The sequence below is a fragment of the Erpetoichthys calabaricus genome, chromosome 4 (genome assembly GCF_900747795.2).
Source record: "Erpetoichthys calabaricus chromosome 4, fErpCal1.3, whole genome shotgun sequence".
Taxonomy (NCBI): domain Eukaryota; kingdom Metazoa; phylum Chordata; class Cladistia; order Polypteriformes; family Polypteridae; genus Erpetoichthys; species Erpetoichthys calabaricus.
The window spans coordinates 122,065,337-122,090,424 of record NC_041397.2 but is presented as its reverse complement, the minus strand read 5'-3'; the positions used below and the strand labels follow the sequence as shown (position 1 = coordinate 122,090,424).

Genomic DNA, 25,088 nt, shown 5'->3' with positions numbered 1-25,088 from the left:
TTGGTTTCCAGAAAACACAATCTTTTCAATGCAAGTAGATAAAAGATTTTTGAATCATGATTATCATTCTAGTCTTTTCGTTTTTTTAAGTTTAATTTTAACACGTTTTTTAAATGTGCATCTGTTTATCACAACTTTTTCACGGTTGCTTGATGGTTTACTATTGTTTAAATTTTAGGCTCCCAGATGTTCTATTTCACCTTCAACCAACACCCAAATTGAATTCCTAATAAAATTCTTCCGAGTACTCCGGCATCGCAAAACTTGCAAGTTAAATTAACTAACGACTCTAAGCCGGATTTGTATCGACATGCATATGAACATGTCCTGGGCTAAACTGCACGCTCTTCTATATCGAGCATGATACTCCTAATACAATCCTCGTCACGGTTCATTGTTTTAATAAAAGGGTAAAAACTGGTGTATTACTAACGGACGGAAACTTCTTACCCGGAAGAAGATTTAGAAAGTCAGTCCTCTTCCCAACAGGCGTCAAAGTGCGTCTTCGTGATTGGTCAATTACTAGTCATGTGGTTTGAGCGGCTACCGTTGCGGGAAGCTTTGATCGTCCTTGGTGGTCCAGAGTGCTGAAATTTCTGTTGAATTCACCCGCGCAAGTGATTTCATCTCCTCTCATCTCTTAAGCACAGCTTTTAATTCCTTCGTCAGTTTTTAAAATGATTGTAAACGAAAATCAGTGGTTTATTTTCATATCATCTCACTCATGATAAATATATTTTCTTATAATGGGAGCTTTCGGTAAGCAACGCTAAAAAGTTTTAACCATATTTAAAGCCAAGTCACTCTTCAGAAAGTGCTGTGCTGCGTCTGGGCACACAGAAGCCGGAACCTCGCTGCATCCTTGGGAAAGTGAGAAAAGGGTTTGCTTTTTTAAATTCCTTCTATATTGTAATGGTTAAAAATTATTATACTTCCAAAACTAACAATGTGGAGAATGAAAAAAACATTAATGTAAGGATCAACTGCGGTGGGTTGGCACCCTGCCCGGGATTGGTTCCTGCCTTGTGCCTTGTGTTGGCTGGGATTGGCTCCAGCAGACCCCCGTGACCCTGTGTTCGGATTCAGTGGGTTGGAAAATGGATAGATAGATGTAAGGATCAACTTAAATGAGCTAGAAATGAACATAATTCTGCGTTTCTGAACAAATTGGTCCCAAATACTTCTTTTTTATTACACGTATCACATCTACATGCACGTCAATACGGCAATATATATACTTTACGTTTTCTTATGTGATGTTATGCTTTTTAGTATGGTGAATGCATTCATTGTAAATATATTACTGCAAATTAGGAGCGCAAAGGCTCACGCTAAGAGAGTGAGTGCAGAGAGTGGACGTTAAAATCCTTTTCTATAGGATAGTAAACTAGAATTTATAACAGTGGCAAAAACACACAAAGCAGGAGCATGCTCAGTAGGAAGCAATTTTAATACTTGATGTACTTTTTGGCGTCAAAAATAAAAATGTTACATGTATTGTTTACATTCAATGTTATTTTAAAATTAAGTACCTGACATTTGATACGCCATCCAGAATTATGCCCTTCCTTGTACCCAGTACTGGTAGGACAGGCACTGCACCTGAACGCTGAATTTCAGATTCAAAGAGTGTAAGAATGTTTCGTTATTGTATTTGAGTTTTCAAATCTGATACAGTACTAGATTCTTGATGTTTAATATCAATATTTTGAATTTTAAATCAAACATTAACGAACCTTGTTACAGGAAATTAACGATTTTTTTTTGCAATTTTGATAATATCAAAAAAAGCTGGTAAAATGTTTGCCACACAGTAAGAGGCCCATCAGCCTGTCAGTACTCCAATGGACCCTTGAAAGAAATGATATTCCTTGGAGGAAATCAGTGGGAGCTCATGGAGAAAATGCAAACTCACTACTGTATCTGGTATGTATAATATACAAATATTTTATTCCACACACATTATATCACACGTTGATGGCTAATTATGCAAAAAAAAAGAGATAATACCATCTCTTTATGTGATTTAAAATAAACTCACATTACCTTTAATTACTCATAATACCATTGTGCAAGATAGATATTTTCTTGTTTTTGCTTAATAAATTGAAATGATTATTATTCAGAAAAACTTTAATTTATTAAGTGTCTTGTGCATATTTTTATAAATTTATTATTTCCAATTGAAATTCATTGTCTATTCCCAGACATGACTAGTACTGTTAACTAAGCAGGTTAATAATAGTTTTACTAAGGAGCTAAAGAAAGGGCTAACTAGCTCCATACTGAGGAAATAAAAGTAAGTTTTGAAACAGAACATCTAATTTTTGGAGCCTTCAGTTGGTGTACTGTTGCCTGAAATGAAGAATGGAAATAGTATGCATATATATGGATATGACTTATTAATATATATGTATGTGTTTGTGTGTGTGTATGTATGAGGCATGTGAAATTGGTAAACAAAGCCAAAGAAAACAGACAAAAGTCAAATTGACTGCAAAAAGTACCGACTAAAGAAAATAAAGGGACATTTTAAATGTTTAGTTAGTTGTTCAATGTGACTCAAATGTTTGAATAAGTATAATTGACTAAGATTTTACTCACGCAGTGTGGGCATTAGATAGTGTGGTTTAATGGTTAGATCATTTGACTGTAGTCTGCAAAGCAGCTAGGCCCATTCCAACCACCGACTCACAGTGTAACTCTGAGCAAGTAACTTAAACTATTAAAAATAAAGGTGTCAGAGTGGTTATTCATAGCAGGAACAATTTTTAGTTCCCAAAAGAACCATCCAGATGAAGATCTAGGAAGAAGATTTATTTATTTATATCCATAACAAGTTCCTAAAATAGACATCAAAAGATGATAACAGATTTATGAAATACCAATGGTTTCATGCTTTTAAAGGGCTCATGTTGTTGTTAATCACACAACCCAGTAAAATACTATTACAGAACCATTGTTTTTAAGAGTGTAGCTACAAAACTGTAAAGGTATTTGTGTTTCATGCTTGTATGTTGCTTTAGATGAAAAGTAACAGCACCTATACATTGTGAAAATATATTATAAACATGCTTTTATTCATGGGAAGTAAATAGTACAATAAAGACATAAAAAGTGCATAACATATGCCTTTATCATATCATATTTAAAGTAAATAAACAAACATACCAGTTCCCACCCATATTCCAAACATGTGAATGTTAATATATTTGGGACATTAAATTGGCCCTCTTTGTGCATTAGTGTTAATGTATTAGTGAGCCCTGCCATAGACTGGTTTCTCTGGTTCCTGCTTTGCACAGCATACTGCCAGGTTAGCTATCAGTACCCCCATCTTGAATTAACCAGATATGAGAATGTTGCAGTAATTATAATGAGGCTTGCAAAATCCAGAAGTTGCACCCATACATTTTTCTGTGTATTTTCTTTCCACAGCCTCAAGAATGTAAGACTTGAAAATCGTTTGGGTCAATGTGATTGGCTTTTAAACAATATAATTGTTTACCCAGTAAGTTAAGAACTGTTAAGTTTAACACTTTAGTATTCTAAGTCATCGTATTAGGAAAATTATACATTTTCTTCTCAGTGTTCAGAAAAGCCAAGCAAAATGACACCTTTTATTGGCTAACTAAAAAGATTACAATATGCAAGCTTTCGAGGCAACTCAGGCCCCTTCTTCAGGCAAGATGTAATACAGAAACTGGAGTTCCCTATGTTTATATACAGTACACACTCTAGGACAAGAAACAACATTGGTAAATATTTAAATAAGAAATTTTAAATGTAAAAAATTAATAGATTCATTCAGGCTAGGGTTAATTTAACAGGAGAGAAAAGAACAATGTATTGTCAAGATCTCTGGATAAGATAACTGTCCAACAAAGCCACAGGAACATCTGTGTTGCCATACAACATACAATTGCCATACAGACCGTATAGTTATACCACACTGCCGACTTGAACATCACATAAAGGGATCATTTTCCTGCAGATCATCTAATGTAGTTTACCTAATTCTCTGCATGAAATGTCCTGACACTGCACTCTATGTGGGAGAAACTGGACAAACACTCCGCCAGAGAATGAATTTACACAGGTTCCACATTAAATATGGCAACACAGATGTTCCTGTGGCGGCCCACTTCAACAGCCATGGACACTGTGAGAAGGACTTTAAAGTCACAGTGCTTATGGGCAACTTCAAAACACAGCAAGAGAGAACAGAATGAGAAGTTAAACTCATGCTAAAATTTAATACTTTACAACATGGATTGAATAAAGACAAAAGAGTTTTATGGCCAGATATGAGGATTGTTAACATCTCTCAGAATGACAAACAACCTGTCTACAGACCCACATTGTTTTGAAAAAACTCAATACAAACTTCAAAAGACTTTGTTGGACAGTTATCTTATCCAGAGATCTTGACAATACATTGTTCTTTTCTCTCCTGTTAAATTAACCCTAGCCTGAATGAATCTATTAATTTTTTACATTTAAAATTTCTCATTTAAATATTTACCAATGTTGTTTCTTGTCCTAGAGTGTGTATATAAACATAGGGAACTCCAGTTTCTGTATTACATCTTGCCTGAAGAAGGGGCCTGAGTTGCCTCGAAAGCTTGCATATTGTAATCTTTTTAGTTAGCCAATAAAAGGTGTCATTTTGCTTGGCTTTTCTCTACATTCATAATGGCTAACACGGTACAACACCCTAGTTTCTCAGTGTTCACAAATATTACACAATATATAAATTAAAGATGTGGCAAGGGCTTATAAAATTGTATAAGATATATATGCTTCGAAAATATATTTCGTGCGATTTGCTGCCTTCTCCTCTAAGGCTGATTCATGCCTTGTTTATTGGGTTGCTAATTTCCAGGAAAAAATGTAAAAAAATTAAAAAGGACATAAATATCAAATTACAGGTCAGGGATTGTTTAACAATTGGTTTTCTTAAATTGCACATTAATACTGAACAATTGTTAGCAAATAACATATTTGTAATTCTCCAGTTGCAGCTGTACCAAAAGTAGATCGAACGGACTAATTGAATCGTTTCGCCAGGTATACTCAAGTGAAGCTCTTTCAGAAGGCGGCTTGGTTGCCGAAGGTGTCTCTAAAGCTCTCTCACTTCTGCTGAGGCTCGCCGGACCACCCACATGCATCAATGTGCTGGAGAGCTCTCGGAAGCCGCCGGGGAGGGAGAGCTAGCGAGCTGGGAGAAAGAAAGGAAAGGGAAAAAAAAGTTTCGGCGAGGCGGGCGCCATTGCGGACACGATAGAAGGGAAAAAATTGGAATTGCGGGACAAAGGAATCTCAAGACGGCTGCGGGTCCGTCTTTTCTTGCCGTGTTTCTTTCTTAGGTGGCGACTGTATTTTAGACATGAAACGCACAGAAAAGCGTCGGAGTGTGCAGGCAAAGGAGGTGAGGAAACTTTTGAGTTGAACAAGAAATGTGGGTCCCCCGATCGCACAGACAAAGAAATGCCTAGAGATCTGACGATTTGAGGTACATTTTTAAACGGACGTGGGGGGTTTATCGGTGTTTTAGTCGAGGCTGTGAAATGTGTACACGTCTGCATCCACTCTCACTCAATGGCCGTGACAATACCGCACTGTGATTTGTACTGGAATTTAATTGGAATGGCTTGTTGAAGTAAACTAATCAAAGCGAAGAATACAAAGTCAGAAAGCATCAGTTTATGTACAAAAATGTATAATATATACACGCTGATTTTTGATGATATAGTCTGTCAGTTATAGTGGAAAATAGTAAGCCGGCTAATACGATGCATCGTAGTGTTTCACGTTTGCACGTGCATTCAGATGTATTGATCACATTGTTCTCGGACGGTCTCTGCTCAGGTCTCCTTCATCGATCTCTGGAATGGTACAATGACCGGAGCTAAGCGACTCTCGCCAGTTTCAGATATGTTTTCGAGGTACGAGTTTAAATCCAGTAGTTTGACATGAGCGGATGGTGTTTAGACCACCGTGATCAAGTCTTTTGTTAGAAATTGCGCTAAAAGTGTAACTGGTGTAGAATAACATTGTACCATTATTAGAATAAAAATAAATAAAAATATCAATTTAACCTTAAAAGTCAGTTTTTAATTGCGAGGGAGTGCCTTGATAGCCAGGATTACTGCTTTAATTATTCAAATCCTAAATGCATTTTTATGGACCACTGATTGCACCGATAATAAAGCGACCCACTAAAAATAGAACACACTTAAGGCTTTTAACTCGGAATTATCCCAGCATTCGCCATCTGCCTAACGGTGTCTATGAAAAACATGACAATTAAGTGATTGAGTGTTTCGGTTGTTAATGTACTGTGTATCCTTCCTGAGTGCTCAGCAGTTTTTTTTTCTGAAATTATCAGTATTTTGAACAAAGGTTTGTATGTGAGCACAAAGGAAGTTAGCAACAAGCATTAATTGAAATAAATATTTTCATTTGATGGATAACTGAAATTCCATTAGCTGTGTGCGAAAGAAGAAATCCAATTCATTATGGAAGCATCTGCAGAAAATAACAACATACAGTGGAAATTGCATTTGTAGTGAAATTTTCTTTGTAAACAAATTATTGTTAAAGTTTTGGCCATTCTGAAAATGTGCATTTCCACCACTGTTGTTTACATATGTTCAGCAATTTGAATCAAGTTGTGGTATGGCTTTGATCTTCAAATTAAGGCTTTATCATCTATTTCTTAGGCCCAACAGAGTAGAACTTAACCTAAGTCATCATTGCTGACTTACTTCCATTAGTTGCAAAGGTGGCATACTGTTCAGTATGTATCCTTTATGATTTGTCTGATCAGACCCCAACCCACATACAAGTATTGTGTGTTTGTAAAGCCTTTGCCTTTGTGGTTGACATATTTGCAAGACATCCATATGTGTTCTTTGATATACTTTTTTTATTTGCACTTTCTACTGTGTGTTTTGTAATGGCAACTTTTCCACCTTTGACAAAGACATATTTTATAGAAAAAAATGACACTTGATTTATCAGTTATCGAATTGTGAATACTGTAGTGTCACCAAACTAACATTTGAAAATGTGTGTTGAACTCAGTCTTAGTAGAGGGAATATGGTGTAAAATGAATGAAAACAACGAAATTAGAAACCTCTCTCCATAATGTAATTGGTAAAATATGTACACTTTACGTATGTCACTGAGAAGTGTATTAAGGGCCTGTTTTATTTTCTCTTGTTTTTCAGCTGTTCTCAGACATGTACCCCCCTTTACTCAGCACTACATTTTCACAATGAATGCCAGCAGCAATGGACCATCCCCAGGAAATGTCACCTCTGGGGAGGAGGGTGCCGTCATTGTGGCAGAATCAATCCTTATCATTGTCATTGCTCTTCTTATATGCCTGGGCAATCTGGTAATTGTTGTGACCCTGTACAAGAAGTCTTACCTTCTGACCCCCAGCAATAAGTTTGTCTTCAGCTTGACTCTTTCCAACCTTCTCTTGTCACTGTTGGTGCTGCCGTTTGTCATCGCCAGCTCAGTGTGCCGTGAGTGGTTATTTGGTGTGGTCTGGTGCAACTTCACCGCTTTGTTATATTTGCTCATCAGCTCTGCAAGCATGCTGACCCTTGGTACCATTGCAATTGATAGGTGAGTCAATTAATTAACTAAATGTTTGTGTTAGACCATTTTCTTAGTGCCAGTATGTTTTAACAGAAAGACCAAAAATTAATATTTTTTTTCCTATTTTTATTTTTTTTTAATTGAAAGTAATACATAAATAAGAATGGCCAAAGAAGTCTGCAGCTCCGTGAAATACTGTTCCTCATGTTGTGCCCAGAAAGTTTCCTTTAAACATCATGTGACACAATGGGGTGTTCTGCATTGGACTGAATACCCCAGAAAGATAACATTATAGTCCAGGTGAGGGTTAGGAAATGTATTTTATTAAATAATTCAATATATGCAGGAAAGGTGAAGGTCAAGAGTACAAGTAATACAAATGGAAAAACAAAGTCTATGTCACTCTGAGCCATCCTGTACTCATCCAGGCTGTATACCAGAATATTACTAAAACACTTCTTCCTATCTCAGAACTTTTTTCTCCTTAAATATACTGGCCTCCTCCTTTTCATTGCCAAGTGAGCCCTTGCCCCTGCTTTTCCTCCGACTCCAAGTTTGTCAGACTGAGGATGTGGAGGCCCTTATAAGGTTAGTCCCGAGGTATCTCCTTTGCTACTTTAGCTTTCCAGGAAATACTTCAAGTCACCTTTACTCCCACAGAGACTCCTACAAGCGCTACACTTCCCAAGAGCCTCTGCAGAAACCTGACCCATTACAGCTGAATAGAGTTGATAACTACTAGGAGCCTGGGGAATCCCTGCTCCTTTAGATTGCCTCCCCATCTGAGGACCTCATGGAAAGGTATCTCAGTCAGGTAATGAAACATCATCTGGGAGGTGTACTGGTTTGTAGTTCCCACTTTCACCTCTCCTTCCAATACAATGGTTAATAACCAAAGCAGTCAGGCCATTGCCATCATACATTCAGTAGCGGCTGTTAAAGTGGATTTAAATTTCCACACAAATGTAAATGGGAAGGTTAATTTAAGACAGAAGCTAAGCAGCACTTTTGTAGACAAAGGGTTGTGGAAAATAAGAAACAAATACTATATCATTATTTTGAAATAGGAACCTTGACAACTTTTAAAAAGTACCCGAAAGATGTAGTGGCACAGCTTAGTATTAACTAATCAAAAGTACTTGATGGACTGAATGATCTGTCTTGTTTGATAAATACTTTTTATGTTCCTATATAAATAAACAATATTAGATAGATAGATAGATAGATAGATAGATAGATAGATACATTAAAATGGTGCTTCAGTATATTGTGCCTGACACCTGATTAATGTTGAAGTTTTCACACAATTTATTACTGGAAACATGATGTTTATAACATGGCAACATCCCAAGAAATGTCAATGTAAGATTCAGACCAAATGGGCAATTCTGAGATTGAATTACTCAATCATATAAAGTATTTTATTAATAACTACTTATAGTGTGCACACAAACACAAAATAGACTGAATGTGCAAGGGTAAATTGAACATCATCTGTATTATATTTATTTATTATTAGTTGGAACACGACAGCAATACAGAAAGTACATTGTTTTGTTACATAGCCCTCCTTTCCCTATATGTATCCCAGTGTCTTGCATTTTCTGTATGATTTTGGACAAATTTGTTTTGACTGGGTGTTCAGCCAATTTTGCACTGTTTTCTTTCCCTCATGACCATTTAAAAATCATACCCTCTTAAAGCATTTTAAAGTCCAAGCAATGGTATTCTGATGGAACCAAACAATTTAGATAGGGTTAAAGGACATTATCTTTTTGTATTTTTCATAGTTTGAATTCTTGAAATACTCACCAATTTGAGTTATTTGATTATCTGGGTTACATTTGTGACCTTGCACCATATGTATCTGTCTCAGAATGACCTGTTCTTTCTAAACAAGTGCAGAGCTCCAGAAATCGCTTTTAGGTGCACAGAAGTGCCATTAGTTCAAACTTCATATTGCCTAGCTACTAGCATGGACTTATAGTAAGCTTTAATATATGCCTCATCATTCAGTAGGTATAAATGAGTGCTACCTTTCTTACATCTAGATTTGTTTTGGCCAGAGTGCACATGAATATGTAAGTGTAAATGATACAGTAGCTTAGGTGCTATATTAATGTTCCAAACTGACATCCTATTGCAAGAAATGAGAGATAAGTAGAATGTGCATCTAAGTGGAGACTGCTTTGAAATTAAGAATACAGTATCTAATGGCTATAGTGTAACAATCACCTTGGGGGGTGCAATTGCTACACTTTACCACTCGAGAGGGAAGAGGACAATGTCCAATAGATATACCAGCATTAAAACCATTCAGGCCTTGACACCTCTCCCCCCTCCTCTGTGCTTAACACTTAATCCCTGGTCTGATACACACACAAAAAAGAAACAACAATCAGGAAGAGAATGATTCAGCACAGTCAGGGCACAATGATGAAGAATCCTGTTTTCCAGTTCTCATTATATGATGTGGAAAATAAACAGACAGCAGGTGGATATGGCTGCTTTCTTGCTATCCTGAGGAATTTAAGAACGAGTCTGACTCACCAACGGGAGCACCCAAAGAACCACTGGGCCATATAGCAAAACCCTTGCATCTTCTCAGGGATTCACCTCACTGTCTCCTTTCTTCTGGGTGGCCACCCCACAAACAGCAGACATCCGGCTGACTTCTTAGGCTTAGATAGCCAAGCTCCTTGCCTTGCTGCTTCCTCCTACCCACTTGATTAGCCGTTCCCGGTAAAACTCCAATTTCGGGCTTTGGTCGTTATAGAAACATGATGCCTGCCCTAGGCAGCTGGAATTCCTACCCAACAGGGTCCTCTCAGATTTAGCCTTCGACTATAATGCCTGAAGGGATATTCCTTTATGATTATTCAGTTCCTGTATTATAGTGATGGCAGTAGAGAAAGCAAACCTGATGTTAACACCATGTAGGCTTGTCACAGTAGAGTACAGATAACCATGCATTTTAGCAGCAGTATGTGTCATTAGGTGAGAGCAGCAGAAAGATGACTAACGGCATGCATAAAGCTCCATTTCCAGGTCCTCTAAAAATGCTCTGTAGTTCACAGCACATTTTATCTCATCTTCAGCTAAATCCCTTACACACATTTTTGTGGTACCTTTGAATGCCTGCATTTTATGCTCCACAACATACAAAGTGTTAAACATATATGGTGTTTTGCCATGGTGTTGACACAGAAGGACCTCACTTCACTTACAATATCTGCAATTTAACTCCTTTTTTTGTTGTCACTTTGTTAGGTGTCAGGCTATTATATATCTGACTGGTATTGATCACAGAATGACCAATCTAGTTTTGGCTACACGTGTTATTTGTAATTTTCTTACTCAGAGATAGTAAACAGAGTGTATAGAAATCAAGCAAGGGAGCGTATACAATGTTTTAGGTTAGATTAGATAAACTTTATTAATCCCATGGGGAAATTTAGATGTACACAGTAGCAGAAACATAAAAGCAAGAATATAGACTTACATGACAGATATAATACAGCCAATCAATTAATCAATAAGTAAATGAAAATAAACTTAACAAGTGCATAGGGTGGAAGCATTGAACTACCTGATGGCAGTAGGCAGAAAAGACCCTCAGAAGCTCTTCTTAGCACAACTGTGGTAGAATGAGCCTGTGGCTAAAAGTGCACTAAGAGAGCTCCTTATGGAGGGGATTTTTTCATGATGTCGTTCAATTTTGCCATGATATTCTTTTCCAGAACAGCACTCAATATGTCCAGGGTTCACCCTGTGATGGAGCAAGCCTTCCTGAGAAGTTTGTTCAGGCATTGTGCTTTTTTTGAGCTCAAGTTTTTTCCCCAGGAGACTGCAGGGTAGAACACCACACTTGCTATTATGGACTGGTAGAACATTTCCAGCATCTTGCTGCACACATCAAAAGACCAGAGTCTCCTTAGCAAGTAAATTCTGCTCTGGTCATTCGTGTACAGTGCCACTGTGTTGTCACATTAGTCCAGTTTGTTGTTCATCTGAAACGCCAGGCACTTGTAGCTCTGCACCACGTCCATGTCCTCCCTCTGAATGCTGTCTGGTCTCAGAGGCTTCCTGATACACCAGAAGTCCACTACCACCTGTTTTGTCTTTCTGTTGTTGAGTTGAAGGTCATCGTCCTTGCACAACAAGACAAAGTCCTTCATAACCGTCCTATACTCTGACTCGTCTCCTTTATTAATGTAGCCTATGATGGACGAGTCATCCAAAAATTTCTGTTGATGGCAAGCACTGATATTGTGCTGGAAGTCTGTGTTGTAGAGGGTAAACAGGACAGTTCCCTGAGATGCTCCAGTATTACACATCACCATTTCTGGCACACAGTCTCTGAGCCTCAAAGACTGCTGTCTGTTAGTCAGATAGTCCATGATCCAGGAGATAGTGGGAGCAACACAATTCAAAGCCTTGAGATTTTTTCTTAGTCAGTGAGGCAGAATGGCATTAAAAGCTCTGGAAAAATCAAAGGACATTATCCTGACTGTGATGCTAGCTTTGTACAAGTGGTAGTAGGGTCTGTGGAGCATGTGTATATGAGAATCCTCCACACCTATATGTGTCTGATAAGTAAATTGCAGAGGATCCAGATGTTCTGAAGCTATGGGTTGTAGCTGTTTCAGGACCAGCCTCTCAAAGATCTTCATGTATGAAGTAAGCGCAACTGGTCTAAAGCCCTTGGGATCACTGGAATGCCCTGTCTTTGGCACTGGGACCATGCAAGATGTTTTCAACAGCCAGGGAACCTTCTGCAAATTCAAGGAAAGGGAGAATAGGTGCTGAATGATCCAGCAGAGCTGGCTGGCACATGTTTTCAGCACCCTGGGGCTGATTCCATCTGGCTCTGAAGCCTTATACAGTATATGCAGAGTTTTCCCAGCTCTCTCCTCACTTGATGAGCAAAGTCAAACAGTCCATGGAGTGGTGGGGGGCTGGAGACCACATGTGTCATGTCATTGTAGAGGAAGGATATGCAGGGTGCTGATGACAGTTGGGACTCCAGGTTACATGTTGTTTTGTTGCAACGTTTGCTCAAGCTAATCTCTGTAGTGGGCTTCCCCTCACTGAGCTGCTTCTTCATATCTGACTGTACCTGCTTGATTTCATCCTTATCTTCAGATCTAAAGACTTTTGTGATCCATGGCCTTTTGTTAGGAAAATAGCATACTGTCTTTGTGGGGACTGTTTTATCCACATAAAATTTGATGTAGTCTGTGATACAGTGGCTCATGCGCTTAGTGTCCTGTCTGTGTGACTCACAAAGCATATCCCAGTCAGTGTTCCCAAAGGCATCCCTCAGAGGCGACTTGGTCTCCATTGTCCATTCCTGTGTGGTTCTGGTGGCTGGCCGCATCTGGACAATAGGTTTGGTGTGTCTAGTGGGCATGTGTTAGGCCTTCCTGCGTTACCCAGTGAGTTAGTCTGTCTTTCTGGCAGGATCTCCAGCTGCAATGGCTGGGATGGAATCTGTACTGTAGATTTGCCATTGTGTTTTCTCTGTGTCATTTTAGGGCTAATGGAGTGTTAAAGAACAGAGGCTGACACCCTTCCCATAATGGCCTCAGGGTGCTCGACTGATCCCATCCAGGTTTTACCTTTCTTCTCAAATCTTCCATTAGTCAATGTTTTACCTGTGACAACAGTCTCATAGGGCATACCTTGTGCTTTTACACCTTCAGCCCAAGTTGACCTCAAACCTTTCTCTTTCTACTGGTTCTGGTTGGTCATGTGAGAAGAATAGCAGCTCAGCAAATTTTATAATAGAGTTATGGTCAGCAAAGTACAATTACCACCTAAACATTCCCCCATTTCCTAGTACATGCTTTTATCACTATCGTGTTATGTGTCTAATCAGTAGATAGTGAAATATAGGATATACACAGCAAATAATTATTCACATTTCATCACAGTCCATTATTCTACTTTGTGAAACAGTTGGACAGATTTATCTTGTTGCAAAAAGGCAACTGAGCAAAATTCACAGGTAGGATATCATATTTTTCTTTTGTACATGTAAAATTTGACATTTATACTCAGGCTTGTAATCAACAACAGTTCTGATGGTAGGGCAATGTATGTACCAGACTACTATTTAGTTACACATTTTTTACCATTTGCAACAAGTTCAAAAAAGGTATGATTCTTTTCTTCCATCTGAGGAAAGACAAATTAAGAAATAAAATAATAATTAAAAAGCAAAATGAAAAAATAGCTCTTTTTGCAATACAAAGCTAGGGGCATAATCACTGTTAAGGCAGAGGGTCTGTTGTGTATAAATTGAAAAGAGAAGTGTTTACATCTCCTGCAGCAATCATGCCAGCATTGTGTAGGGTGTAACCATAATGTTGTGTTGACAGCACTTTGCATCAGGAGAAATGCCACTTGCCAGAAGATGTAATCTAATTTTAGTCATGTTTTTTCCTCTATTTAATCTAATTTAATTTGAATGAAAACACAAACTCATGAAGACAGACTTTTCTATAGTTACAAAAAACCCTGTTCTTAAATAGGAGCTGAATTGCACTTTCAGTGAGAATTTTTTCCCTAACTTTATAAGCATGCAGCAGTTTGCCTGGAGATTAAAAAACTGTAATGTGGCATCACTAAAATAATGGGCAGAAAATTAAGTTCCACCTTGATTTTTTGCATTCTACTATTTTTTTCTTCATCCCTGTATAGTGGAGTGGAGGAAGAAGAAAAAAAATCTTCAAGTGGTCCTCTGGGGCTGTAACTTTGGATAATGCTAGCTTATGGATGTGTGTCAAAATATGAAGTATATTGTGGTAAACAAGACCAAGAAACGGGAGCCAAAAATAATATTGTAAGATGTGGCAAAAAAAAATACTAGGTCCAAATTTTCTTATATACAGAGGTGCTCGTTTTGCAGATGATTGACAGCATTGGGTTTGGCCGGACAGTGGATGCTTGATGGCCACAAGCGTTTAAACACCTGAAGGGTCGGATGCATGCCAAATTTCCTTCTCGGGTGATATCTGTAGGCTTGTTGTTTAAAGATGACTTGACTGCGGATCTACTTTTTTTTTCAAGAATATAAACATAACAAGTGCTTATTTACTGCCTAAACCAAAGTACAGAATCAAAATACACTTGACAGCTGTTTTTATAAGGCTTGCTTGTATTTCTTGTCCTGTGAAAGTCTGACCACAGCTTATGATTAGCAGTAACACACTGGTGTGGAAGCTTGGTGCTAGAGATTTCGTAATAGCCTTGTAAGGCCTATTTTTACTATTTTTTTTTTTAGTCTAGTGTTTGCGTTTCAATTTGCACTAAGTCATGGGAATGAAGGCCTGATTATTTATAATGAATCAACTGCAACACTACATGTTTGTTTAAAAAGCCTTGAATTGTTTTCCAGGAATCCATATAAAGCTTTTACTTCTACTTCATGTCTCAAGCAATAAATCTTGTCATTACGCAGAAAGTTTGTTGAACAGCCATTTGCTAAAATATTCCTTTTACTTCTCTGGAGTTCATGACTCCATATTTTCCATTACTTGATATTTTGGTTTTAGGAACCCTATTAAAAAATAGTGCCAGTGTCTACAGCCTAGTATTAACCTTTTACTAATGGAATCTATGTTTATGTCCATATCTTGGCTAATGTTTTAAAAAAAATAGTGCCAGGTGTCTACAAGCTAGTACACTATTAACCTTTTCATAATGGACTATATATCTATGTCTATATCTTGGCTAAAGCTATGAAACATGTTGATCATTAGACATAAAGTATATGTGGTATTGTTAACTTGGTGAACTGGTACAATAATATCTGGTGTTTGCAAAACACCAGTCATCCATGGAGAGGCACCATGAGGCAGTGAGTAACACTGCTGCCTTATGGCTCTATACTCCCATATTTAAATTCTAGCCTTCCCACTTCCTGTATGGATTTTGCACATTCTTATTGTGTCTGTATGGGTTTTCTTTCAGGTACTCTGCTTTTCTGCTTACACAAGGGGGCTCCGCCCCCTGCTCGCTTTGCTCGCCTACCCCCGGCGTTGGGTATCCTGAAATACATTAGTCGAGCTCGTTCGTTTTGGAGCCGTGCCCGCTCTGCCCGCGGCATTTCAGACGCGCATTGTAGGCGCCTGCGTTCATTGATTTTATCCAGGCGGGCTCGTGTTTGTATATCCGTCAGTCAAGCTCGTTCGTTTTGAACCCGTGCCTGCTTTGCTTCCGCAGTTTCAGACGCGCGTTGTAGGCGCCTGCGTTCATTGATCTTATCCAGGTGGGCTCGTGTTTGTATCGTTGAGCTGTATTGTGTTTGAATTTGGTGTAAAGCGTTCAGCGGTTTGTACAATCACAAGCAGCACATTATTCCTAACTTCACTCCGCAGTAGTGCCACTCACAATATGGCGGTGACACCTGCGCCTTCACTCCGCAGTAGTGCCACTCACAATATGGCGGTGACGCCTGCGCCTTCGGTACTATGTCGGGTTTCACTATGCTGTGTAGACGCCTTTGCCTTTCGTACTTTCCCGCGCCTTCTGTACTATCTTTGTGGACCTGTGGGGCCTCCATAGCCTCTTCCGTTTGAATCTGGGCTGCAGCGCAGAATCCTCTTTTTTGTGTGGCAGTGTCGGTAGTCGTTAGCTATGGGCGCGTTGTTGCTTCATTTCTCATTCACGTCAGTTGAGCTCTTTCGTTTTTGGGCCGTGACTCCTTTGTGCGCGGTGGATATGACTTCGCTTGCAGTTTATGAGACGTGCGCTGTACGCGCCTGCGCAGTACGTCTCATGGTCCAATCGCCGTGTACCTGCGTCCATGCTTAAGTTTACTGGCCTTTAAATTGGATTGTGTACCTGTACTGTATGTGTTTGTGTGTGTTTGTGTGTGTCCCAGGTAGGCGATAACCCTGTGTTGCTGCTATCAAGATAGCCACCAGGCTTCAAGCAACCCTGAACAGAACCCCGAATTTGAAGAATGGATTAAAAATGAACATATGAATGGGTTAAGGTCTCATGCTTTTTATACTAGCATTTATATACTATAGCACATTTAAAATTACAAAAAGAATTTTGAAAGTTTTAAAGTGTTTTTGTGACCTATTGATAACTTCTCTTTGAAATGCAATATTTAAATGATCACTAGCCACTAGATTAATCTTTGCGTTGGAATGATGTTTACGATGAGGTTGCTTTTTGGAGTATACACTTAGACTAAAAGAAACAACCTTTTCTTATAAATCCAACATCTAAATCCATTTAATCATGGTGGGGGGAATTGGTTCATGGAGGCCAGGGATGATTTTGCAAGGCAGCAACTAAGGCTGGTCTGCAAAGCAGTCTATTGCAGGATACATTCAAACACACACTACACCCACTGGAACAGGTTTTGAACACAGACTAATCATTTTGTCTTTCTTGCACATGCTTAAAACTTCTCTTTAGTGTTCATATGATTTACTTCTTGACACATTGAAATCATTTCAGTTTTTTTTGTCTCCTTACTCACATGTACAAGAAAACCTCCACATAGGATATGCCCTTTGACTCATCTTGATGTCTAATTTTACAGGATATCAAGCTATTTGGAATTTCCCTCTATGTTTGGCCCTCTAGGTTTGAAAAACGCTCATTTGTAGGCCATTTGTGGACCATATTTTCACAGCAAGTTACACCTGTATAGTAAAGATTAAACCAATACTTGTCTACAGCGAGATGGCTGTAGACCAGATGGACCTTAAACTATATATGCCACATCAACTGATCCCACACATCCCACATGCCACATCAACTTGAGGTTGCTAATCATAAATATGATACTACTTTTGATATTTTTCTTTAGGGTTGGTCCTAGCTCTGAAAGATCCACTACCAGAAGGTTAACAAAATGACAAATTTCAAACACAAGCATGTGGAGCATTATTTTAGACTATTCAATGTCAATGATTACAAATTATATTATTCTTAAATCTTAATCCTTTTCCAGAGATCTAGCACTTTTAATATTTCAAATATCTGACACAACTTAGTGGTTTACTAAGTACGTCTAGCTCATGAAGTAAATTATTACATTTCTTATGAGCATCCTGAATTAGGGCAGCATATGCTAAATTAGTTTTTTCAAATTTTATTGTTTTACTGCTGAAACATTGGCATTTTTGTATTGAAAAATAAAGTTACAGAGATGAATGGTTTTAGAGTCACCATCACTGCCTGATTGGTTAGAGGAATTGGTAACTAATATTAGCTTGGCATGTTGCTCTCTACTGTCCTTAGATATGGTTCTCTTTTAAATATTTATTGTATAAGCAAACCTATTTTACCATTTCTGTTTTGTTTTTGGAAGTTAAGAATTAGGTTGTACTGTTCCTGAATATTTTGTTTTTTTTGATGTGACACTGTTTTATATATGTAATACTGATTTATCTATTTTCTAAATCTATTTTGTCCATTAAAGACAGGTTGGGAAGTCATTCTGTCATAGTACACATTCACAAGCCCAGAGACACACTCATTCGATAATACTCATTTAACTGAAAACCTCCAATGAACCAAATGTTTATGTCTTTAAGATTTGGGAGAACCACCTAAAAATTATTATAGAAAGAACTCTGCTGAGAAAAGAGTTGGGCCAGAAATCAACCATGCCTAAAGCTGTTTGACAGCAGTGCTAACAACTCAGCACCTTATGGTATAGTAATTTAATAATTAAAAAATGCAAAAGTTGTCGAATGACTGATTTTGAATACCAAAGAAAATTAAGTTTCTCTCACAGTACTCTAATGAAAAATAACCCCATACAATTAAATACTTTTCATTGTATCTTTTGTTGAAAGGAATGGTTTTTGGGCAATGTCATGGGGTCCAGTGGCTGTGGGGCATTTGTTGCTGAAGAAAGATTCACGGATCTTGACTTTGCTGACGATTCTGATCGGGGCTCGTGAGAGAATGAGCGAGGAGTCTGAGTGTCTGGGCTTGTGAGTGTCCTGGATAAAAGCCAAGATCCAGACCTTTAATGAACTTTTGGGCACAGCCATCAGCAGTGTGTCTGTCTGTGGAGAGAGCATCAACCTTGTTGAGAGGTTTACTTACCTCTGCACTGACATTCATGTCTTTGGTGACTCTTCGTATGAAGTCAGTAGGTGGATTGGGAGAGCATGGGTTGTCATGAGGTCACTGGAACTGGGTATGTGGCACTCCCGATATCTATGCAAAAGGACGAAGTTCCAAGTCTTTAGATTCCAGGTACTTCCTGTCTTGCTATATGGTTGTGAGACATGGATGCTATCCAGTGACCTTAGATGAAGACTGGACTCCTTTGGTACTGTCTCTCTTCGGAGAATCCTTGTTTGACTTAGTGTCGAATGAGTGGTTGCTCACAGTGTCCCGAATTACCTGTAACAAAGTCCCAATTACCTGTATTGTGAGGTAGTGTCAGTTACGGCACTACGGCCATGTGTCGCAATTCCCCGATGGTGATCCGGCTCACAGGATCCTCATTGTTGAGGACCCGAGTGGCTGGACCAGGCCAAGGGGACACCCACATAACATCTAGCTGTGGCAGACAGATGATCGTTTCCAGAGGATGGGATTGGACCACGTGTCTGCCCAGGGGGTTGCCAACCAGGATCCCGAGCTATTTTGCCATGTGGTGGGTGTGGCAACTCGCTGTACCAGTGCATGCTGCCCAACCTAATTTGACCTGACCTGCACTATTGCATAAACTTTATTAGAAGTGAATTTATTAATTAGTTTGTAATGCAAATTCCTATTAACTTTATTGAATTTATTAATTTTATTCAGAACAACATTAATTGATTTGAGGCAGTCTGCATTTATCCAGACACAAACAGACACTGTTGTTGCTGCTGCTCTTCAGTCTAACAGTATCAATGTACAGTTTGGGGAAGACACTAGAGACCCAAAAAAATCCCATATAAACTCATGCAGACTCCAGACAGTATGATCTGTGATATTTAAGGTTTAGATTATCCAAAATGTATAATGGTTTATATCATTTCTAAAATCATTGTCTAAAAAATTATATTTTGCTCTTATTAACTGTTTTCTCTTATGTTTCCTTCAGGTACTATGCCGTTCTATATCCCATGGTTTACCCAATGAAGATCACTGGAAACAGAGTTGTGGTAGCCATTGTCTACATTTGGCTACACTCTCTTATTGGTTGTCTTCCTCCTCTTTTTGGATGGTCCACATTTGAATTTGACCACTTTAAATGGACATGTACTGCTGCTTGGTACAAAGATGTGAGCTACACTGCCTTTTGGATTATCTGGTGTGCTCTGCTGCCTTTCTTTGTAATGCTGGTTTGCTATGGCTTTATTTTCCGGATAGCTCGGATCAAAGCCCGTAAAATCCACTGTGGAACAGTGGTGATTGCTCAAGAGGAAACAACCTCACAGAAGAATGGTCGTAAGAACTCCAATACATCTACCTCCTCCAATGGCAGCCGGAAAAGTTCATTTCCTGGTATTGTCTACTCTGCTAACCAATGCAAGGCCTTCATCACTATTTTGGTGGTAATTGGCACTTTTGCTCTTACATGGGGACCATATGTGGCAGTTATTAGTACGGAAGCTTTGTGGGGCAAGGGAAGTGTGTCACCTGGACTCGAAACCTTGGCATCATGGCTATCATTCACTAGTGCAGTGTGTCATCCTCTCATTTATGGCTTGTGGAACAAGACTGTACGAAAGGAACTGTTGGGAATGTGCTTTGGAGATCGCTACTACAGGGAGTCATTCATCACTCGCCACAGAACCTCACGGCTCTTTAGTATCTCCAATCGAATCACTGGTGAGTTAATACAGTTTGTGCTGTTATACCTTGTACCATAGTGCTTTCTTCGGCTACCATGGTGGAAATGTTAAATCCATGACCAGAAATCTCAAAAGCTTGCTCAGAATAAAACATCTCACATTTGACATTAGTGTTAATTTTCAAATGCACATTATCACAAACCCACCAACAGTAGTTTGGCTATTTGGAAAATATACATGTACATCTTTTTCTGTTTTAAGGTAATGATTTTATAAACATTTCTTATATTAACAGGTGGTTTCCTTAGTGAAGGCTGCGTAGTGTCTCAGGAAGGACCTCATTTTCAAAAATTGTTTACCACATACAGTGGAACCTCGGTTTGCGAGTAACTTGGTTTACGAGTGTTTTGCAAGATGAGCTAAAATTTTTAATAAATTTTGACTTGATAAACGAGCGAGATCTTGCAATACGAGTAGTATATATACTCTTTGTCTGCTGAGTGTCATGTGATCACAACTGAGCTGATGGTTCTTCTCTCTCTCTCACTGCGGGATTGTGGGCAATCATCTCCTATTCTTCGTCTTAGTCGGCGTGCCTCACTCATATAGTCAACATCCGTACGAGCGTATACTGTTTACTACAGCATAGTGACTGTGTGTGTGTGTGTGTGTGTGTGTGTGTGTGTGTGTGTGTGTGTGCACGCGCGCGTGTGTGTGTGCTGTGATGTGCGAGTCCCCGTCTTGCACCCCAAAACACGAAGCTGAGTCTCAGTACTTTAGCAACACCAGCTTTATTCAGCTTGAAACAGCAATAGCGCGGTTATTTATTGTAGTGGGATCTGCCTCTCTCCTATACACAAACACAGCAGTCAGGCAGGGCCGTGGCCAAGTAGTACTGTGCCCTGTGCATTTATAATGTATCACCCATTGACAGCAGGCGCTTATAGCATGTTCGCGATCTTTTCGGATTCACTTTTACGGCGAACTGCTACAGTGCTGGGAGACTGCGATTGCTTTGGTACGCTCTTCCGCGTGTCGTCCCGTTGGGTGGAATCCCACAAGAGTTTAGAAACTCACTCACACCAGCCATGATTCTTTTCAAAGGTAAAGTGCAGGTTAATTTGTTTTATGTATTTTTACTTTATATTTTGTATTAGTCATTTTTATATGAATAGTTTTGGGTTGTGGAACGAATCATCTGAGTTTCCATTATTTCTTATGGGGAAATTCACTTTGATATACAAGTGCTTTGGACTGCGAGCATGTTTCCAGAACGAATTATGCTCGCAAACCGAGGTTCCACTGTATTGGCTTTCTCAAACTTACTTAATCCAATTCATGGTAATGGGGAACTAGTAGGGATGCTACAATCAGGTTTTTTAAGGCTGATACCGATCATCGATTTCATGTTAATTGATTGGCCGTTTCCGAGTTTTTTTTCCCCCTTTATCCCTTTAAAAAATGTTTTGCACTAAGCTCTGCATAACCAGACGCATGGAACCCTTATTTTTTATAGTTAAGTGCATTTTTATAATTAAACTAGGCTACAGGTGTTAACTGTTAATGTTTTTATTAACAAAATTAAATTCTGTAGTATTATTAGATAGATACTTTATTAATCCCAAGGAGAAATTCACATGTATTGCTAAGTGACCATAAAATACTAATATAAAAAAATTCTTAAAATACATGCTAATATATACAAAACTTTTTATCCATAATACATATGGCATAAAAGCAAATAAAATGCTTCTCATAATTACAAGCTGTCACTATTGTTTCATTAAAGGCCTATCATTAGAAAAAGTAGATTTCACCATTCCTTTAGCAGCAAAAAAAAAATTACAGTATATATACATATACAGTGGTGTGGAAAACTATTTGCCCCCTTCCTGATTTCTTATTCTTTTGCATGTTTGTCACACAAAATGTTTCTGATCATCAAACACATTTAACCATTAGTCAAATATAACACAAGTAAACACAAAATGCAGTTTTTAAATGATGGTGTTTATTATTTAGGGAGAAAAAAAATCCAAACCTACATGGCCGTGTGTGAAAAAGTAATTGCCCCCTAGTTAAAAAATAACGTAACTGTGGTGTATCACACCTGAGTTCAATTTCCGTAGCCACCCCCAGGCCTGATTACTGCCACACCTGTTTCAATCAAGAAATCACTTAAATAGGAGCTGCCTGACACAGAGAAGTAGACCAAAAGCACCTCAAAAGATAGACATCATGCCAAGATCCAAAGAAATTCAGGAACAAATGAGAACAGAAGTAACTGAGATCTATCAGTCTGGTAAAGGTTATAAAGTCATTTCTAAAGCTTTGGGACTCCAGCGAACCACAGTGAGAGCCATTATCCACAAATGGCAAAAACATGGAACAGTGGTGAACCTTCCCAGGAGTGGCCGGCCGACCAAAATTACCCCAAGAGCGCAGAGACGACTCATCCGAGAGGTCACAAAAGACCCCAGGACAACGTCTAAAGAACTGCAGGCCTCAGTTGCCTCAATTAAGGTCAGTGTTCACGACTCCACCATAAGAAAGAGACTGGGCAAAAACGGCCTGCATGGCAGATTTCCAAGACGCAAACCACTGTTAAGCAAAAAGAACATTAGGGCTCGTCTCAATTTTGCTAAGAAACATTTCAATGATTGCCAAGACTTTTGGGAAAATACCTTGTGGACTGATGAGTCAAAAGTTGAATTTTTTGGAAGGCAAATGTCCCGTTACATCTGGCGTAAAAGGAACACAGCATTTCAGAAAAAGAACATCATACCAACAGTAAAATATGGTGGTGGTAGTGTGATGGTCTGGGGTTGTTTTGCTGGTTCAGGACCTGGAAGGCTTGCTGTGATAGATGGAACCATGAATTCTACTGTCTACCAAAAAATCCTGAAGGAGAATGTCCGGCCATCTGTTCGTCAACTCAAGCTGAAGCGATCTTGGGTGCTGCAACAGGACAATGACCCAAAACACACCAGCCATTCAGAGGTGGATTTGCTGAAGAAAAACAAAATGAAGACTTTGGAGTGGCCTAGTCAAAGTCCTGACCTGAATCCAATTGAGATGCTATGGCATGACCTTAAAAAGGCGGTTCATGCTAGAAAACCCTCAAATAAAGCTGAATTACAACAATTTTGCAAAGATGAGTGGGCCAAAATTCCTCCAGAGCGCTGTAAAAGACTCATTGCAAGTTATCGCAAACGCTTGATTGCAGTTATTGCTGCTAAGGGTGGCCCAACCAGTTATTAGGTTCAGGGGGCAATTACTTTTTCACACAGGGCCATGTAGGTTTGGATTTTTTTTTCTCCCTAAATAATAAAAACCATCATTTAAAAACTGCATTTTGTGTTTACTTGTGTTATATTTGACTAATGGTTAAATGTGTTTGATGATCAGAAACATTTTGTGTGACAAACATGCAAAAGAATAAGAAATCAGGAAGGGGGCAAATAGTTTTTCACACCACTGTACATACTAGGGGCCTCCGCCCCCTGATCGCTTCGTTTGCACACCCCTGGGTTTGGTTAACTGGATATACAATTTTAAGAGATTGATATTTTCATGGGAATTGTCATATATGCATTTTTTCACTTTTACTTTATAACTTTAGTAAAAACAATATTTGGAATTAACTTTTCTTCAAGATCGCATTGAATTTTGATTCCTTGTTTGGACTTACAGCATGACAACACAACATATAACTGCCTGTGTGTGAATATTGTTTCTTTCTCTCTAATAAATAAAAGACTTTTTCGAATATTAGTCCATGCTCTTTCTTCTTCGCTTTGTCGTTGACGTGTCATCTAGAATGTATAAAATTATTGTCCTGAAAAATTTATACGAGCTGAGAGCACAGGAAGTGTGTCTGCCAAAAGCATTGACACGACTGAGGTTAGATGACCGTGGTCTTGTTTGAAAATAGTTGTAAGTAGGGCGTGACTTGAAAGAATCTCATGTTCAAAATCTCTGTCTCATGGGACTTCATACCGTGGCAACGTTTTTGGAATCTTTTAATTCTTGCTGGCAACACGAATAAGATGATCTACAAGTCTCCGACTTAAAGTTTAAATCTGAACAATACATTCGATCTCTTTTTGCTGTTCCATTATTTCATAACATTCAGTAATAAGTTTGTTTGCGCAAATGCGATCTTTCCTATCCTTTTTTTGATACTTTTGAATTTTTGTACTTCCATTATCTCTAATCTGCTTTGCATGTGTACCGTGCCAACATTTTTAAATTCTTTACAACATTCTTCTTTGTCATCTACTCTTTGTCTTCTATTTCCGGCCCCGGGTGTGGACTTGTCTCGCAGGATGTATAAGTGTCTGTCTGAGAAAATCACGTCTTGTCTTCTTCCAAGATTTTTTTATAATATATATATATATATATAATCAATTAATTGGTATTGACAATTAAATACTGCTTAAATATAAATATACCTGCACTTATGGGTTTTCACCATTTTCAATCATTTGCACTACAGCTTTTTTACTGTTAAAGTATACATTTACTACATTTATTCAGGTGTTTTTTTTTCTTTTGTGTATCAGCTAGACATTCATAATTCTTGAGGTGTAATTGTAAATATGGATTACCATTTTAATAATGCAGTACTTGTTTCTTACCAAAACGAACACTGTATGACACACAACATCAAATAATAAACACAGTACATATTGTTAAAA

At 38.5% G+C, this 25,088-nt stretch overlaps 1 protein-coding gene across 4 annotated transcripts in view; it reads left to right on the top strand.

Moving 5' to 3' along the window:
- Nucleotides 1-1,809: 1,809 nt before the first annotated feature.
- Nucleotides 1,810-25,088, top strand: part of gpr161a (G protein-coupled receptor 161a) — a 42,623-nt gene continuing 19,344 nt past the window's right edge. Inside the window, exons 1-3 of one of the 4 annotated variants that reach the window (XM_051926123.1) lie at nucleotides 1,810-1,926; nucleotides 7,237-7,642; nucleotides 19,695-20,425. In XM_051926123.1, the coding sequence (XP_051782083.1) occupies nucleotides 7,284-7,642; nucleotides 19,695-20,425 (1,090 nt within the window). In that variant the 5' untranslated portion in view covers nucleotides 1,810-1,926; nucleotides 7,237-7,283. Of the gene's footprint in view, nucleotides 1,927-5,069; nucleotides 5,516-5,807; nucleotides 5,949-7,236; nucleotides 7,643-19,694; nucleotides 20,426-25,088 lie in introns of those variants that run through there. The other 3 variants (XM_051926124.1, XM_028799739.2, XM_051926125.1) reach the window with 3 other exon arrangements.